Source organism: Equus przewalskii, chromosome 3 (genome assembly GCF_037783145.1).
Source record: "Equus przewalskii isolate Varuska chromosome 3, EquPr2, whole genome shotgun sequence".
Lineage (NCBI taxonomy): Eukaryota > Metazoa > Chordata > Mammalia > Perissodactyla > Equidae > Equus > Equus przewalskii.
This window is the reverse complement of record NC_091833.1, coordinates 16,879,361-16,896,979: the sequence shown is the minus strand read 5'-3', so window position 1 is coordinate 16,896,979 and position 17,619 is coordinate 16,879,361. Positions and strand designations below refer to the sequence as shown.

General features: G+C 45.7%; 1 protein-coding gene across 1 annotated transcript in view; it reads right to left on the bottom strand.

The window, feature by feature from the left end:
- Positions 1 to 6,407: 6,407 nt before the first annotated feature.
- Positions 6,408 to 17,619, bottom strand: part of CDH5 (cadherin 5) — a 34,396-nt gene continuing 23,184 nt past the window's right edge. The window contains exons 8-12 of the mRNA XM_070612046.1: positions 14,535 to 14,677; positions 12,505 to 12,629; positions 12,052 to 12,160; positions 9,772 to 10,017; positions 6,408 to 8,478 (exon numbers count right to left, since the gene is read on the bottom strand). Coding sequence (XP_070468147.1) covers positions 7,961 to 8,478; positions 9,772 to 10,017; positions 12,052 to 12,160; positions 12,505 to 12,629; positions 14,535 to 14,677 — 1,141 coding nt within the window. The 3' untranslated portion in view covers positions 6,408 to 7,960. The remainder of the gene's footprint in view (positions 8,479 to 9,771; positions 10,018 to 12,051; positions 12,161 to 12,504; positions 12,630 to 14,534; positions 14,678 to 17,619) is intronic.

Here is a 17,619-nt window from a genome sequence, read left to right as displayed (position 1 = left end):
TTCGGTGGCCCAGGGTTTCATCAGTTCGGATCCTGGCCTGGACATGGCACCACTCGTCAAGCCATGCTGAGGCGGCATCCCACATGCCACAACCAGAAGGACCCACAACTAAAAATATGCAACTATGTACGTACTGGGGAGATTTGGGGAGAGAAAGCGGGGAAAAAAAAAAAAGATTGGCAACAGTTGTTAGCTCAGGTGCCAATCTTTAAAAAACAAAAGGTGTCAGTTGCATTAGTAGATAGTAAACTCAAACATTTAAAAAAACTTTCAATGTTAAAAAAATGATATTTGGGGACAAACTTTGCTTGTCAAATTTACTGTTTTTCAGTTAGAAGAAAGTGTTTACAAATTAACATTAAAATAACTTTTCTGATTATAAACACAATGCATGCTGATTATAGAAAATTTGGAAAACAGAATTAAGAAGAAAAGAAAAATTATTCATAATTTCAAAACTTGGAGATGAGTATCTACTAGTAAAAAAATTGGGATCTGACTGTAAATAATGCATTGGGTTCTGCCTTTTTGCTTGACCTTGAATTCAGCTCAAGATCACCGTGTGGCGACATGACTTGTAATGGCTGCCCAACATTGTTTTATGGATCTCCCATAATTTACCTAACCAATCTCTTATTGTTGGACATTTTATTGTTTCCAACTTTTGGCTTTGTATATAACCTGAAATTAACATTGTGGCAAATACACCCTGTGCATAAACCTCTTAGGCTGGTGTTTAGAAGGGGGATTGTTGGGTGGTCTGAGGTTTTGGTTGTGTGGATCAGAGACTCAACCCATCACCTTGAGGACGGTAGGATCTATTGTAAGGATTCTTGACCTGGGAGGTGTCTGGAACCAGGGCACTCAGGGATGGCTGCTGTTTCTGGCCCAGAGTCAATGCCCTTAGATTGGCTTGGTGAAAGCAGGCTGGGGTGGAGCAGGAAGGCTGGTCATGGACACTGAGGCGGGGGCCCCTGGTACCGGGAGGGATCATGGGGTGCACTGTGCCCTTCACAAACCAAAGGATCCTGCAGCCAGGGCCAGCTGCTCCCTGTGGATTCAGATTCTCGGTGCCGGCAGGGCTGCTGGAGGCTGCAGGTATTCCATCCCCTCAGGAGGCAGGGAACTGGGTCCCTGACTCTCTCTTCCCCGTCAGAGCCTGGCTTGTGGGGAGACACAGAGTTGGAGCCTAAGGTGTGTTGTGGGGTGGAACTCCGCAGCTGCCTCTCTCATCCAGGTTCTCTGTCAAGTTCTAGGATCCTTGGAGCCTGTGGTCTACATCAGGATACCTGGGTGCACTGCACCAGGGTTGCCAGCAAGAGCTGAACATTTGTTGATGCCGTGCGCCCCCTAGTGGTATTTTTCCCATGACCAGCACGATGGGCGCACAGATAGGGCTTCCTAGCCCAGCCTCCAGTCTTCAGCCCCCAGGTCTGGGCAAGTCTCCTGCAGATCCACGTTTTCCTGGGAACCAGGAGGTGGGTTCTAGCCCTGACTCTGTCTCTAAGTTGCTGTGTGGTTCTGGCCACATTGCACCCCTTTCTGGGTCTCACCTTAGCCATCTGTGAAATGAGGAGGATATTACCAGCCTCATAGGTTTGACCTGGGGGAAGGGAAGGGCTCTGAGCCTCTGCTGCTCCTGCCTACTTTGGCCAGAGCGTAGGGCCCGGGGCTGGCTGAAGCAGGCATGTGCGGTGTGGCTAGCAGATTCTAGGGAGCACTGGGTTCGTGCCCTATCATGGTGTCCACTAAAAGCTCCAAATTCAGAAGTGAGCCCTCTGCCTTCATGAATCTCTCCTCCCACCTTGAGTTAAACAGGAGTCAAAGAGAGGAGGTGGCAGGGTGGCCAAGAGCTCAGAGCCACTAGGAGGTTGGAGGGATAGGGACTGCCCGATCTGGGGGTGACTTGAGGTCTGGGAGCCTCCTTGGAGTGGAAGGTAGTGGATAGATCTCATGTGCTCCAGGGTTTGGACAACTGTGAGTTCAGGGGGTAGGCACTTCAGACAGGCAGGAAAACAGAGCTCAAAAACCAGCCTGTGGGGTGATATGAGCAGAAATGGCAGATTAATGAAACCCTCTCTTCTGTAAAAGCAATGAGAACACTGGAAAAAATTGTCAAAATCAATTTTTTCAGAACTTGAGAAATTAACCAAAGGCTTGCAACAATTCTGGGAGTGTTTATCCAAGAAAAATGGCTAAATCTTGGTAAGAACAGTGAACTTTGTGGTGTTTTAACTTACCCTAATCCCATTCTCCTCTCTTCAGCTCTGTGGCAACCTTGAAACCCAATAACCTCATAATCATAGTGAAAATCAGCAGCCTAGCAGCCACTGGAAGGGGCAGAACAGATGACTGTCATTATTTGACCTGTCTGGTGGTTCCCTAGAAGACCTCACTTAAAAGGTTGCACTTATTTGAGCTGAATAGAAACTCACTCAATGCAAATGGCGTTTTTTTCTGAGGCCATTTGTTGAAAACGACCAGTGGTAATTGTTTAACATCACAGCTGCCTGAGGCCGTGATAACAGTTGGGGCAGATAAGAAGCTGACCAAAGATCTTAAAAGGAAAAGTTAGAGAATGAGCTGTCCACAGAGGGCTTTGAAAAACTTTGGCATATCCCTGGGAATCTAAAAGGCCAGCTGATGGGGCCAGCCCTGTGGCTGAGTGGTTAAGTTCGCATGCTCCGCTGCAGGTGGCCCAGTGTTTTGTTGGTTCAAATCCTGGGTGCGGACATGGCACTGCTCATCGAGTCACGCTGAGGCGGCGTCCCATATGCCACAACTAGAAGGACCCACAACTAAGAATATACCACTATGTACCGGGGGCTTTGGGGAGAAAAAGGAAAAAAATAAAATCTTTAAAATAAAATAAAATAAAAAATAAAAGGCCAGTCGCAGGTGTAGGGCTGTGCACATGGCCAGGAAAGACCTGGGAGGGCCATAAGCTCTCACCTCTGGCTGACCTTGAGGCTCTGTGCAATCAGAAAGTGAAGGCTAAGACTGAGTTGTAAATTGCCTGCCTGAGCATTGAAGGGGTTCCCCAACATACACACAAAACCCCTCAGCAAATGCTGAGAGACTTACTGGTTCCAGGCATTTAAGGGGCTCTCTATGCAGTCATTAGCTGACCACTACCAAGCAGAGACCAGTGGCCACATACAACAAAGAGTGCAACTTTATAGCATTAGTTGAGGAAAGCCACTAAAAAACTACGACAGCAAAACCCAGCAGCAACAACAAACTCTGGGGGCAAGGATCTAGTTTTTGCCGTTGCCACATTATATTATTTAAAATATCCAATTTTCTACAAAAATCAAGAGACATGCAAAGAAACAAGAAAGTAGGGCCCATTCACAGGAAAAAAAGCAGTCATTACAAAGTATCCCTGAAGAAACCCAGATGTTGGACTTACTAGATAAAGGCTTTAGACTAGTTATTTAAAATATGTTCAAAGAACTAAAGGAAACCATGTGTAAGGAACTAAAGAAAAGTGTGAGGATGATGTCTCACCACATAGAGAATATCAATAAAGATGTAAAAATTATATAAAAGAACCAAATAGAAATTCTGGAGTTGAAAGTACAGTAAGTGAAGTGAAAAATTCACTAGAAGAGTTCAAGAGCAGATATGAGTTAACTGAAGGAAGGGTCAGCAAACTTGAAGATAGGTCAATTGAGATTATCCAGTCTGAGGAACGGAAAGAAAAAAGAATGAAGCCAATGAATAGAGCCTCAGATACTCGGATAGAGCAGATGCTAGTGGACATCAGCAAGCATACTAATATATGCATAATGGGAGTACCAGAGGAGAAGAGAGAGAGAATGAGGCAGGAAGAATATCTGAAGAAATAATGGCTCAAAATTTCCAAATTTGATAAAAATAGTAATCTACACACCCAAGAAATTCAGTGAACTCTAAACAAAATAAACTCTTAGAATTTATCCTAGCCATATCATAATGAAATATTGAAAATCAAAGACAGAGGGAATGTTGAAAGCAGCAAGAGAGAAAGAACTTATCACAAAGTTTCCTCAATAAGATTAACATCCATTTCTCATCAGAAGCCAGGGAGGCCAGAAGGCAGTGGGATGACATTCAAAGTGCTGAAAGAAAAAGCATATCAACCAAGAATTCTATATCTAGCAAAACTGTCCTACAAAAATAAAGGGGAAATCAAGACATTCCTAGATGTCTTGATCTAGGAACAAAATGGAGAGAATCCCTCACTATTAGACCTTCTCTACGAAAAATACTAAAGGGAGTCCTTTAGGCTGGAATGAAAAGACATTAGAGAGTAATTTGAATCCACATGAAGAAATAAAGAGCAGCAGTAAAAGTAATCGTGTATGTAGACATAAAAGACAGTTTAAATATATATTTTTTTGTTGTAACTCTTCTTCCCCTCCTATATGGTTTAAAAGACAACTGCATAAAGCAGTAATTATAAATCTATGTTGATGGGCACTCAATGTCTAAAAAAATGTAATATGTGCAACAATGATAACACAAAGGAGGGGAGAGGGAGTACAGCTATATAGGAGCAAAACTTTGTACACTATTTAAATTAAGTTGGTACAAATTCTAAGTAGATTGTTATAAGTTAAGATTTTAAATATAATTCTCAGGGGAACCACTAAGAAAATAATTCAAAAAAATACAATAAAAGAAAGGACAAGAGAATTAAAATGGTACCCTAGGAAATATCCATTTAACCTAAAAGAAGGCAGTAATGGGGTAATGGAGGAACAAAAAAGACATAAGACATAGAAAGCAAACAGGAAAATGGCAGACATAAATCCTACCTTATCAGTAATTACATTAAATGTAAAAGTATTAAACACTCCAATCAAAAAGCAGAGATTGGTAGGATGGATAAACTGTCATGACCTGAATATATTTTGTCTGCAGAGGACACAGTTTATCTTAAAAGGCACAAATAGGTTGACAGTTAAAGGATGGAAAAATATATACCAAGTAAACAGTAACCAAAAGAGAGCTGGAGTGACCGTTCTAATATCAGACAAAATAGACTTTAAGATAAAAATTGTTACTAGATACAAAGAAGTACATTTTATAATGCTAAAAGGGTCAAGCTGTCAAGAAGATATAACAATTGTAAATCTATATGCCCCTAACAACAGAGACCCAAAATTCATGAAGTAAAAACTGACAGAATTGAAGGGAAAAATAGACAGTTCAGCCAACTAGACCTAACAGACATCTATGGAACCTTCTACCACCAATAGAAGAATATATATTCTGGGGCTGGCCCTGTGGGTGAGTGCTTAAGTTCGTGTGCTCTGCTTCGATGGCCTGGCCTGGGGTTTTGCTGGTTTGGACTCTGGGCGTGGACCTAGCACCGCTCATCAAGTCATGCTGTGGCTGCATCCCACATAGCAGACATAAAAGGACCTACAACTAGAATATACAACTATGTACTAGGAGCATTTAGGGAGAAGAAGAAGAGGAAAAAAGATTGGCAACAGATGATAGCTCAGGGCCAATCTTTAAAAATAAAAATATATATATACATTCCTGTAAGTGAACATAGAATGTTCTCCAGAATAAAACATATGTTAGGACATAAAACAAGTTTCAATAAATTTACAAGGATTGAAATCATAAAAATGAAATCCTCTGACCACAATAGAATGAAATTAGAAGGAAAGTTGGAAACTTTACAAATATATGGAAATTAAACAATACATTCCAAATAACCAATGAATCAAAAAAGAAATCACAAAGGATATTAGGGCAAAATTGGAATTAAGACAAATTGACCCCTGAGAGCTCCAAGAAATAGTGTTTGTCCAGAGCACAGTTTGCAAAATACCATCCCCGGGGGACACACTGCCCAGGAAACCCTGCTGGTAGGGGCCCAGGAGCAGGGGCCTTGCTCAAGTGGGCTTCATCCCCCACTGCCCCAGTTCCAGACCTGACAAGGAGGCTTCCTCTTCTCGTTTTGACTGTGAGATTTTCCAGGGAGGACCCCAATGTTGGGGTCCACACACACCAATAAAGTGCCAGCTGCTCAATTACTGTTGTCAACCAGCTAATTAGAGATCGATTTCCTCTGTGACTGCTGTTAGAGCTCACCCCACTCCTCCAGTTCATTTGACAAATGGAAATGGTGTTACAGCTCCACGTTCCAGATGCCCTGACTGCTGCGTGGGGTGGGATGGGATTGGGGGTCATGTACACAGGCTGGGTGAAGGCATGGTGCTCTGGGAGGGGAGGGGGCTGGACTGGGTGTCCCTTGTCAATCTCTGCTGCCATCACTTTTTGGTAGTGAGTGTCTGAAATCCTGATAGCAAGTGCTCCCTGGGTTCCTCTGATGATGATGGTGGTGGTGTTTAGGCGTGTGTGTGGGTGTGCATGTTTCACATGAGCCCCCTCAGCTCTAGAAATGGAAGAATTTCAAAATTTTTATTTAGGTATAAAAAAAAAATACAGTACATCTTATGCACCAGTGTGGTCAATATACAGTCATCATCTCCAGAGCAATTACAACAATAATAGCAAATAGAAGGTTACAGGAATCTATTTATTCAACTAAAAAACCTGAAGTAAAATTGTTAACCTAGATAACAACCTGCTTATTATGCAAAAACCCTTATTCTATATGTTGTGAGAGCTAGGAACACGTAAGTATTATTAGTAAAAAACAAAAAACTAGTTATTGGTTAAAAAAAAGTCAGTGTTATCTACAATCCCCTGGAGGGTGAGGGCCCAGGGTGGGAACCTCAGTCATGACGAAGGGTAAGTCGCAGAGTCTGCCTTCTTCCCGCCCCCTCCCTTGGAGTGTTGCCACTTCCCCAAGGCGTGTTTGCAGTGGAATGTTCCCTATGTGGCTGAAAGTGGGAGATGCACAGATGATCACAGTGCCCGAGGGATGGGGCCCTGCTGGGGTTCCCTGAGATGTGGCAGTGACGAGGTGTAAAGGCAAATGGCACGGCTCTGTTGTGCAGTCATGTTTGGGCTTGGCCTTTGGCCAGAGTTGCTGAGGGTCACATCTGGCGTGCCTCTAAGGAGATAAGGAATAGATGGAGAGAGAGCGCCAGAAAAGAGAGAGCATGAATGAGCGACCAGGTGGGGCAGAGATGGGAGAGGAATTCTGCTCAGGGAACATCTGGCCCACTTCCCAGGCAGAACTGGAGGGGTGTCGGTGAGTCCTGAATTGGGGTCACAGCGACTCCAGGCCCTCTCCGGAGGGTGTGGGTGTGGAGGTGGCCCTCACCCTATGATCTGTCACACTTGGTCTCCGCTGTCCGTCCGGGATGAATTCACAGTTGCTTCAAAGTTCAACAAGCCATTTCCCTGACTTCGGGTTGAATTTTCAGCTTTCAATACCGCACAGTTACGGGTGTGGCAGGCCAGCTAGGTCACCTCAGGACCCAAGGTCAGGAGCTGCCAAGGAGCCTCTTCCTCCCTCTTGACAGGCCTGGGGCGGGGCTGGGGTGGGGGGCTTGGGAGGGTTTGACAAAATTGAAGCAGGTCAGGCTGAGGGACAATCCCGGACTCCTGCAGCACGGGGCTGCAGAGGATGTCGCCCACAGGTCACATTGTCCAGCCCTTTGCCTCCAGGCAGACAGGCACCCGGACGTCGCCAGCCTCACCAGGGGTTTGGAGACCTCAAGCGAAGAGCTCTCCCAGGGAGGTGAGCTGCTTTGAGGAGCCAGAGAAAGTCTTCCAGTTGGACCGTGGTCCCAGGAGGCAGGGTTATGTGGATGTCCTAGCCTGAATGTTCTAGCATTTTGGGGGTAGCCCTCACTGAAATATGTTCCTGGACGTTTCAGGGACCTGGGGTCTGCTACCCAAGGCAGTGAGGTTGCTGGGACCCACGAGGAAGGGGTGCTAGGCTGGGGCGTGAGTGCTACCATTCGAGGGCTCAGCGCTTGGTGTCCGACTGGCCTGACCTGCAGTGGTTTGGATCCCCAGGCCCAGAGGCCCGCGGTGCCCCCTAATACCCCAGCTCCTCCCGAGGGTCGGAGCCGTACAGCTCGGCCAGCATCTTGAACCTGGGCCCCCAGTCATTGAGGAAGTCGTAGTCGATGTCCGAGTCGGACGAATCGGTGCCCAGGGAGCTGAGGGACTCGGCGATGGACTCGGAGCCCTCGTAGCCGTAGATGTGCAGCGTGTCGTAGGGCGGGCCGCCGCCGTCGTGGTCCGCCTCGTCCTTCTTCTCCTCGATCATGGCGGCCATCTCCCCGGGCCCGCCGTGCGCCCTGGGCGCGTGCCGCGGCGGCTTCTGCACCTGGGCGTAGGGCGACGGGCGCGCGTCCAGCGCTGGTCGCGGGGGCTTGGCCCCGCCGTGGCGCACGGAGTTGAGCACCGACACGTCGTAGCTGGTGGTGTCCATCTCGCCGCCGCCCTCCTCGTCGTAGGTGACCAGCTGCTCGTGGATCTCCGGCACGCTCTTGCCGTGGGCGCGGGCCTGCTTCCGGAGCCGCCGCCGCAGGAAGATGAGGAGGGTGATCACTGAGAGCAAGTCAGAGCTGGTCAGACCAGGCCCAGCCTGCCCGGTGGCTCCTACCCTCCCAGGCTCACCTGTGCCCTCCCCTCCTCCCTGGAAATTCCTGGGCCAGCCCAGTGCCCCAGTGACACCCGGGCCAAGAGAGAAGGCACGGTTTGGGCTAGACACCTGCTGGGTCTACTCCCCACCCCTACTCCAGAGTCACCTGTCCCCCCAGGATATGATCCTGGCTGGCTGTCATCGCCATTGGTAGGGTGTGTGTGTGTGTGTGTGTGTGTGTGTGTGTGTGTGTTTCTGGCGCCTGGGGAAGAACAGAGTAGGCCTCCCTTAAGCCTGGCAGTCTCCACCCCACCTACCTGCATCCTCATTTCCTGCCTCCTTGTACCACAGAGGCAGACCCTTCCATGTAATGTCCAAAGGCCAGGAGGCCAGAGGCTGGGACGGCAATGGGGAAAGGGGTGGAGTTGGAATTTGGAGTGCAAAGATCCTGAGCTGTGGCTTCATTGACAGCTATGATGATGATAGTGGATAATGGTGGTGCTGGTAGACAGCATTGCAGTAGCAGCAGCCACTCTTGAGCACCTACTGTATATGTGCTGATGTGACATTGGGCACATTTTCATGTTATCTCACTCAAGGTAGGTGTTGTTATCCTATTTCACCGTTAAGCAAACTGAGCTCAGAGAGGCTGAGTGACTTTCCTAGAGTCCCACGATCGGGCAATGGTGTAGACGTCGACCCTGCGCAAAGCTCTGAGAGGTGTAACTGCGTGAGAGTCCCCAACCGCTGAGGTGTGCTGGACGATGTAGGCAGAGAGCTCCCGAGAGTAGGCTCAGATCCTCCCCGGGCTCTGTCCTTCTAGCCTTGGGTTACTTAACAAACTGTTACAAACATAAGTATAGTGTGACGCCCTCTCTGAGCCTCAGTTTCCTTGTCTGTAAAATGGAAACAATGATTTCTGTGCTCTGTTTCTATTTAGTAAGGTGATTATAAGGTTAGCACAACTCTACGTGTGGCAGCAATGCCATTATCATTATTATTGCTAATTATTGTTAAAGGGGGTTCTGGGTCTGGATTCTTTTCTAGAGAAGCCCTAGAAGGGGGACACCCCCAGGGGGCCTCTCAGGTGGAGGTTGCATCCCTGTATCCCACTATGGAACCCTGGGGCCCAGGGTGGGATACTGGCCCAGGACTGCACTGCAGGCTGGAGGCAGAGTTGGGCCTGGATTCCTGGCCTCTTCCTCCTGCTGTGCAGCCCCCTCAGTGTCGCTTCTGTGCCCCCCGCCCCAGGCACTGACCTGCGATGGTGAGGATGCAGAGGAAGATGGCTACCAGCGCCTGAATGCTGATGCCCACCTGGGCGGCCACCTCTTCACAGAAGGTGAACTCGCCACGCTCGTTGCACTTGCACACGGCCACAGTCAGCGTGCTGGTGCCCGTGAGGCTCGGCCTCCCGTTGTCTGAGATGAGCACGGGCAGGTGGTGGAACTTGGCACGCTCCCGATCGAACTGCCCGTACTTGACTGTGATGTTGGCTGTGTTGTCTGGAAACACCAAGTCCTCAGAGTCAGGCTCTGCTGCCTGGAGTGCCCGTCCCCTCGCCACACTGACGGTGTGGCCTGCCTCCTCCAGGGAGCCTTCCTTGACTATGCCAGCCCATGTATTGCCTGGGCTGCTTCTCTGCCCTTTGCATCCCCTGCCTCATGTTTCAGCCATTTGAGCTCAGGTCTCTTCCTCCTGAGAGGGGCTATTTGGGGCAGCTCTTTGACTTACCCCTTAAGAATAGCTTGGCCAGAATGTAAACTCCTTGCTTTCTTTTTCTGTGGGCAACTGGCATGCCTGGCCCTTCTTCCTCCCTCGCCCTACTGTAATAACAGGTGACTCTCTTTCAGCTCAGTTAATTACTGCGTTGTTTCAAGTTTCAACAAGCAATCAGGGGAAAAATAAAGTTTGAAAAAGTTTTTTAGCGTTGGGCTAACTTCTAAGGCTATTTCTGCTATCCCTGTAAATCCATTAGAAAGTAAAAACGATGCACGTGCTTTCTGGGCCACTGAGGGAATGATCACACATGTAATTGAGGATTTCCTAGGCCCGCTGGAATTGGGATTGTTTTTTGACCCAAATGTCGGCTCTCCCTCCCACAGGAGAATCTCCCAGGGAGCATTTTGAATGTGCTGATTTTCAGACCCCTCCCCGCATTGACCCCCCCCATTTCTGATTCGGTGGCTTTGGGCAGAGGCCAGATAATCTGCCTTTTGTAGGCTTCTGGGAGGTTGTGATGCTGATGGTCAGAGGGTCCAGGGACCCCTTTCTAGGATTTACCTAGCCATGCAGGGCTGGCCCGCTCAGGAAGCCGGCCAAAAGAAAAGGAGGCCGTCTTTTGATTTCAAATGAAAGGCAATTACATTTCATTATTAAGTAGCCTTGTCTATTATAATGACGCTATGATAACGATGCTATGGCCATTGATACTTTATGGGAGAAATTAGACATTTCTCACTATCCTCATTTAATACTATAGCAGGACATTCATGCTGAAGGTGAATCTGAGACCAACAGGCTTACCTCCTAGTTGCACATGGGGTGTCTTTGGGGTGGCACTTAACCTTTCTACCCCTTCTGAGGTGGGACTGAGGTGGGCATTGGGGATGGGGTGGCAGGTATTTTTGCCATATTATTTACTCCTAAAGACAGCCGAATGTTGAATGGTCTGTCATTGACTGTCAACATATCATGGCCACCTTTCTAATCCCACAGGAGGCTCCTTAAGGACAGTCTGTGGCTGATCCCCTGGGTCTGCCCTCCACTCTCAGGGACCCCACTACCTGACCTTCCTCAAAGGTAGCATGGCTGTTTCTTACAGAGATCCTCATCAACCACAGTTTTTCCAGTGAGGCACCGACAGAAATTCCACCCTGAGCTGGCTGAAGGATTGCTCTCTTTAGACCCAAGGGGGATTTCCTCTGTTTTTCTGAGGAAGCTGCTGAAGCCATGGAAGCCTGTCTACTTTTGGTTGGAATTCCATCAACTCAGCTTCATCACTCTTATAAGCACATACTCATCAGAAGCTCTGATTGGCTGCTACTGACATCACAGGACTCTCTGGGCTCTGATTGGTGGACCAGATCCTTGGCAGTAAGTAGTCATTGTAGCTGAATTAAAACAAAGTTCACTGCATGCTTGGCATTTCAGATTTCATATTTCCACTTTTGACTCTTTAGAAGAAACCTCAAAGTTCCGTGTCATAGAGCAATTTGCAGTTGTGCTGAGCACAGACATCTGGTGTGGGAAGGAATCCCTTGGCTAGTTCATGAACCAAGCTGTCTGCACCCCACATCTATTCTGTACTCCTCACTGCCCTGAGCATCTTATGGGGAATGTGGACTTGGCGGCTCTGACCATTGCACAGACCAGTGAGGTATGTGGTGGGAGTTGTACAAAATATCCCCGATCTTGAAAACCCCGACGAGGGCCTGCCCCCAATTCATTGGCTTGGTCCTTGACCCTGGCACTTCCAAGACTCAAACAAGCCCCCCTCTGCCCCTGCTGAGAGCCAGGCTGACTACATTGATGCGCACCATGATTATCCGTGAGGGTGAAGTTGCTGTCTTCAGTGCTCAAGGAGAATTTGAACTTCACGTTTCGTGGTGTTACATCCTTGTCTATTGCCGAGATCTGCACGACCAGCTGGAGTGTGAAAGATCAGGGATGGTCAGCAGTGGTGTTGGGGTGGCCCGGGGTTCAGTGATGGAGACTTTGGGTTTAGACCTGACTACGGCTGCCTCTCACCTGCAACACTAACCTAAATGGTCTCCACAAAGCCGCTCTTTCTACCACCCCCCTCCCCACCCATCTAACCTCTGAGCCTCAGTTTCTCCATCTGTAAAGGGAGTACAATGTCAGCTTTTCTCAAGGCTGTTGGGCGGGTTACATTAAGCTCAGTGAAACGCCAGCTGACTGTGGATGGGAGGTGCTGCTCCTCAGCTGCCCCAGGGGGGCGCTGCCTTACCCCCCACCTGAGCCCAACTCACCTTGCCCCGGGCAGCATTCTCACACACTTTGGGCTCATAGGGCTGGGCAAACTCCGGGGCGTTGTCATTCTCATCCAAAACTTCAATGTAGACCTTTGTAATGGATTCTTTGCCTGTGGGGTTTCCTGCAGGGGGAAAGGACTTGTCACTGCAGTGGGCTCAGCTGATGCCGGCCCTGGGGGTAGAAGGTGTGTGGATGGGTCCTGGACGGGTACCCTTGCCCATTTTGCCTGAAGACGGGGCTGTGGACCTCTGGAAGAGAGGCCAGGGATGGTTTTCAGGATGAATGGAGTGGAAGAGGAAAGTGGTCAAAGTTCATGCGCAAGGATGTTTACTAAAGAATTGCTTGTAAGAATCAACACGGTAAATAATGTAATTGACTTTAAAAAGGTCTTAATCAAATTAATTCAATTAATTGTTATTAAGCCAATTTAATAATTTGATTACATAATTGAATTAATTTAAGTAAATATAATTTATTTAATTACAGGCATGTCTTGCGTTACTGCGCTTTGCAGATATGTTTTTTACAAGACCCTCCTTCAGCAAAAAGATTACGACTCACTGAAGGCTCAGATGATGGCTAGTGTTTTTTAGCAATAAAGTATTTTTAAATTAAGGTATGTACATTGTCTTTTTAGACATAATACTATTGCATACTTAATAGACTATAATATAGGGTAGAGATAACTTTTATATGCACCAGAAAACCAAAAAATCGATGTGACTTGCTTTATTGTGATACTCACTTAATAGTGGCGGTCTGGAGCCAAACCTGCAGTATCTCCAAGGTATGCCCGTAAATAAATTAAATTACTTAATTACAAAATAATTTAAAAGGTAAACAACGTAGGTGAGATTGGGTTAATAAATTATGCCACTTTAAGAGAATGAGATATGTGGCCATTTACAGTGCCCGTGTAAATCACATTTTAAAAATGTAATTAAGAAAAAAAGACATTTTAGAACCCTCAGAAAATGGTTCTGGAATAAGATTAAGTAAAAATGCAGGATATGTTTTTTATGCAAATATTATGATCTCACTTGTATAAAAATATGTATTAAAAAAAAGACCAGAGAAAATACACTAAAGCACTGCCAGTAATTGTCTCTGTGTGGTGAGATTATGGGGGGATAATTTTCTTTTCTTTTTCTGTATTTTCCATATTTTAAAATGAACAAGCAACCATTAAAGTTTAACAGTGTGTGAAGGAGATTAGATGGCGAGAAAGGGGGCAGAGACTGCTCTGGGAAACACGCAAGAGGCCATCGAGGTTGGGCTTGGCCACCATGGTGGGGGTCGTGGGAGTCTGGGAGCGACCAGCAAGTGGCAGGGTCCTTCAGGGGGGCACCAGTGATACCTTGTTCCCTGTCTCTGGGCCTGGTGGTCTCCTGGGTAAGGTAGGAATATGAATCCTGCTCCTGGAGGGCTGTTGTGATTTTCTTGCAAAACTGCAATACTTGCCTTTCCCTCTGGCAAAAGTCATACTAATTTCTGGAGAACCTAACAATCTTGGAGTTGGAAGCTGCTTCAGATTTTGAATTCAACCCGCCAACTGGCACATAAACAACACCCAGAACAGCCTTATCCAAATGTCCACGGTAGTAAGAATCACATAGCACTTGTTCGGTGCACATGCCTTGGCCCCATTTCTGGCTCACTGGGCCAGAACCTCCAGGGAGGGGTCTGAGCAGCTCTGTGTTGCAGTGGCGCCTTAGGTGAATCTCATTGCGGAGATATCTGGCAGCCTGTTTTAGGACAGTGCTGCTTCAGCTGAGATGTGTGTGAGATTCTGATTCAGTCTGAGGGTGGGGCCCAATGTTCTGCACTTCTAACAGTGTCTCAGGTGAATGTGGATGCTGCTGGTCCATCCACTCCTTGGGGGTGGATGCTCTGTAGCATCCCAGCCAAGTGGTGCTTCAGCAGGTGCTTATGATACCTCTAGAGACCCAAAATGACAGAGTATGCCAGTTTTGAAAGAATGAAGGAAAGGAGAAAAGCCCAGGTACCCTGAGATGGGGCCACTCACCTCTAGAATCCAGTTCTTTGGCCTCCACTGTCAGGTTATACCAGGGGTAGATTTCTCTGTCCAGTTCTTTCTCATTGTAAATCTTCCCTTCCTTGGTTACTTGGAAGAAATGGTTCTTGTCACTGGTCCTGCGGATGGAGTATCTGCCCAGGGAAGACAGTGTCATGGCTTTCCATTGTTCTTTGCTGAGTCCAAACTCCTCAGTGTGACCAGTGAGGCCCTTCAGGCTCTGTCCCTCCTTCCCCCTCTGTCCTCCTCTCACTGCTCATTGCACTCGACCACCCAGGGGATTCAGAGCACCGAGAAGATCCTGTTGATTTTAGCCCTGTTGCCCTCCCTGGACTGAGAGTGGTGCCTGAGGCTCCATCGACAGAACTTTCGGAGCTGAGGCAGTTGGCGCTATAATCACCTACACCATGGTGGGGTTGGTGTCTGTGATTAATGAAAATGTAAGAGCCAGGAAGAAATAAAAAAGGAGCTGCAAGAGATAAGAATTGGTTGAAAGGAAATTAAACTTATGAAGTAAAAATTTGACAAGTTCTTCCAGAAATCAAGAAGAAAGTTATGAAGAGATGAAAAGAGAGAGGAATATATATAAATATAATATGTATTATATATATATATATATTTGGAATTCCAAATATATATATTTGTTATTACTGAGGAAAATTTCAGAACAAATAGAACAGAAAAAATAAGAAAAGATATAATAAAAGAAAACTTTCCTGATCTGAAGAAAGGCCCAAGTCTACAGGTTAAACAAAGTCATTGATATCAGGCATAATTTTAAAAAGAGATAAATATTTAGGTATATCCTGGTGACACTTTTGAATTTCAAGGCTGTATGAAGAAACTGAAAACAGAGTCTAGACAGAAAAAAAAAGTTCCTTATGGGGGCTGGCCCCATGGCCGAGTGGTTAAGTGCATGCACTCTGCTTCAGTGGCCCAGGGTTTCGCTGGTTCAGATCTTGGGCACGGACATGGCACCACTCATTAGGCCACCCTGAGGTGGCATCCCACATGCCACAACTAGAAGGACCCACAACTGAAAATATACAGCTATGTACCCGGGGGTTTTGGGGAGAAGAAGAAGAAGGAAAAAAAAAGATTGGCAACAGATGTTAACTCAAGTGCCAATCAAAACCAAAATAATTTCCTTACGAAGAAAGAGAAATCAAGCTCACCCCAGACGTCCCCTCAAAATCAAATGCTAGAACACATTGATAGTATTTTTGAAGGGAAATGTCTAGAATCTGAGGATTATATGAGCACATCTAGGTGCTATTAACATAAGAAGGCAAAAGAACTAAGGTATTCGTAAGTATGCAAGAAATCAGGAAATATATCACCTGCACAGATGGATCCTGAAAAAATTTTTTTGGAAACTTCCTTCATCTAACTAAGAAATGTCTCAATATAAAGTAAAAACCTGGTTTGGGAGGAACTAAAATGAAACTGTTGACTTCTTTATCATACATAGGAAAGCAATGGGGGGTGTGTGTGTGTGTGTGTGTGTAATGTTTTTAACTAGAAAATATAGGTCCAGGAAAACATTCTTAATTTTACGGATATAAGTAAATCTCACTGGTAGAAGTAAAAATGGATGTACTCATTCCAAATATCTAGGAGAAGAAGAAAACGCAAAAAGATGTAGCAAAGATGGGGGGAAAAGAAAAAAGACATTAAGTTTGAGAAATGGGAAATGTAAAACAAAATAAAAGAAGTGAGATCAAACATATAATTTGTGATTAAAAATGTAAATAGGTTACACACAAATCATCCCACTTTAGATTAAAGGCAAAGCCAACTACATTCTATTTTTGAGAGACAACTTAATGTCAAATGACCTGGAAAAGTTAAAAGTAAAGGTTGGATAACTTGTATCAGGTGAACACGAATAACATGAAAACAGGACTGACAAACTTCTCACCAGGCGTGGGGAACTGAGGGCAAAATGTTTAAGCAGAACAGACTGGGTAGTTTCATAGGGACAAAGTTACAAGTTGTAATGGAGGTAAAATAGTTTTGAACTTTTGTTAACTGAATAGAAAAATTACATAAAGCGAAAGCTTAGATATTCTAGGAAAAAAATGGACACAAACACAATTGTATGACATCACAGGACAGGTTAAAGCAAAAATGAAAAATACCCTACCACTTGTAAATGAAAAGAAAACAATCAAATCAGTCTGTTAATAAACCCTTGGATCAGTGAAGAAAGACAAATGATCGTTACAGATTATTTAGAATAGAATGGCCGTGAAAAAAGTGTCCCAAAATTTATGAGATGTGGCCAAAATGGAGGGATATATTTTATCCTTAATATTAATAACAATTCTTGATAAGAATATCATAGAAACATGAGTTCTTCCAAAATTGATTATCTAAATTCAATTCTCGTTAGAATTCTGTTTTTTTAAAAATTGGATAAAAGAACTTTAAAGTTCATGTGAAAGAATGAATGAGAATGCATAAAAATTATATAAAGTAAAAAAACAGTGAGGGAGGGACTTGCCTTATACAAAGTTTTAGTATAAAGCTGCCTCAATAAAACAGAATGGCTTTGCCCCAGAGCAATAGAGAAGATAGAGGATTTGGAAATAGATTCAGGTCTATACTGGAACTCAGTACATAACAAAGATGAGAAAACGATGACAGTTAATAAATGGTGCTGGCACAGTTAGCCACCCCTCTGGAATAAAACGGGATTGCATTAAATTCATACTTACTATCAAATGTTATGTGGTTCTTGAAAGTATGAGTTAGAACTATGTCTTTTGTCCCAGAGGGTAGAGGAGAGGAGTCTAGCTGAGATGGAGAACAAGGAGTGATGAAACGGGCGTGGTCTGATCCAGAAAATGTTAAGAACAATAGAAAGCCTGAACGAAACGACAGATCCACGGTAAGTGTATGAGATGTTTGTGCGGTCCTGAAGACAGGTGTGACAGGACCACATCCAACTGTGAGCGAGAGTTATCTGGGAGTGGGGTTGCTGATGTGTTCTTTGTAGATCTTTGTGTTGCTTCACTGTGTGAAATGAATGCTTTTTCCTTTGGTGGTTTTAGGAAGACAAATTTAATAAAAC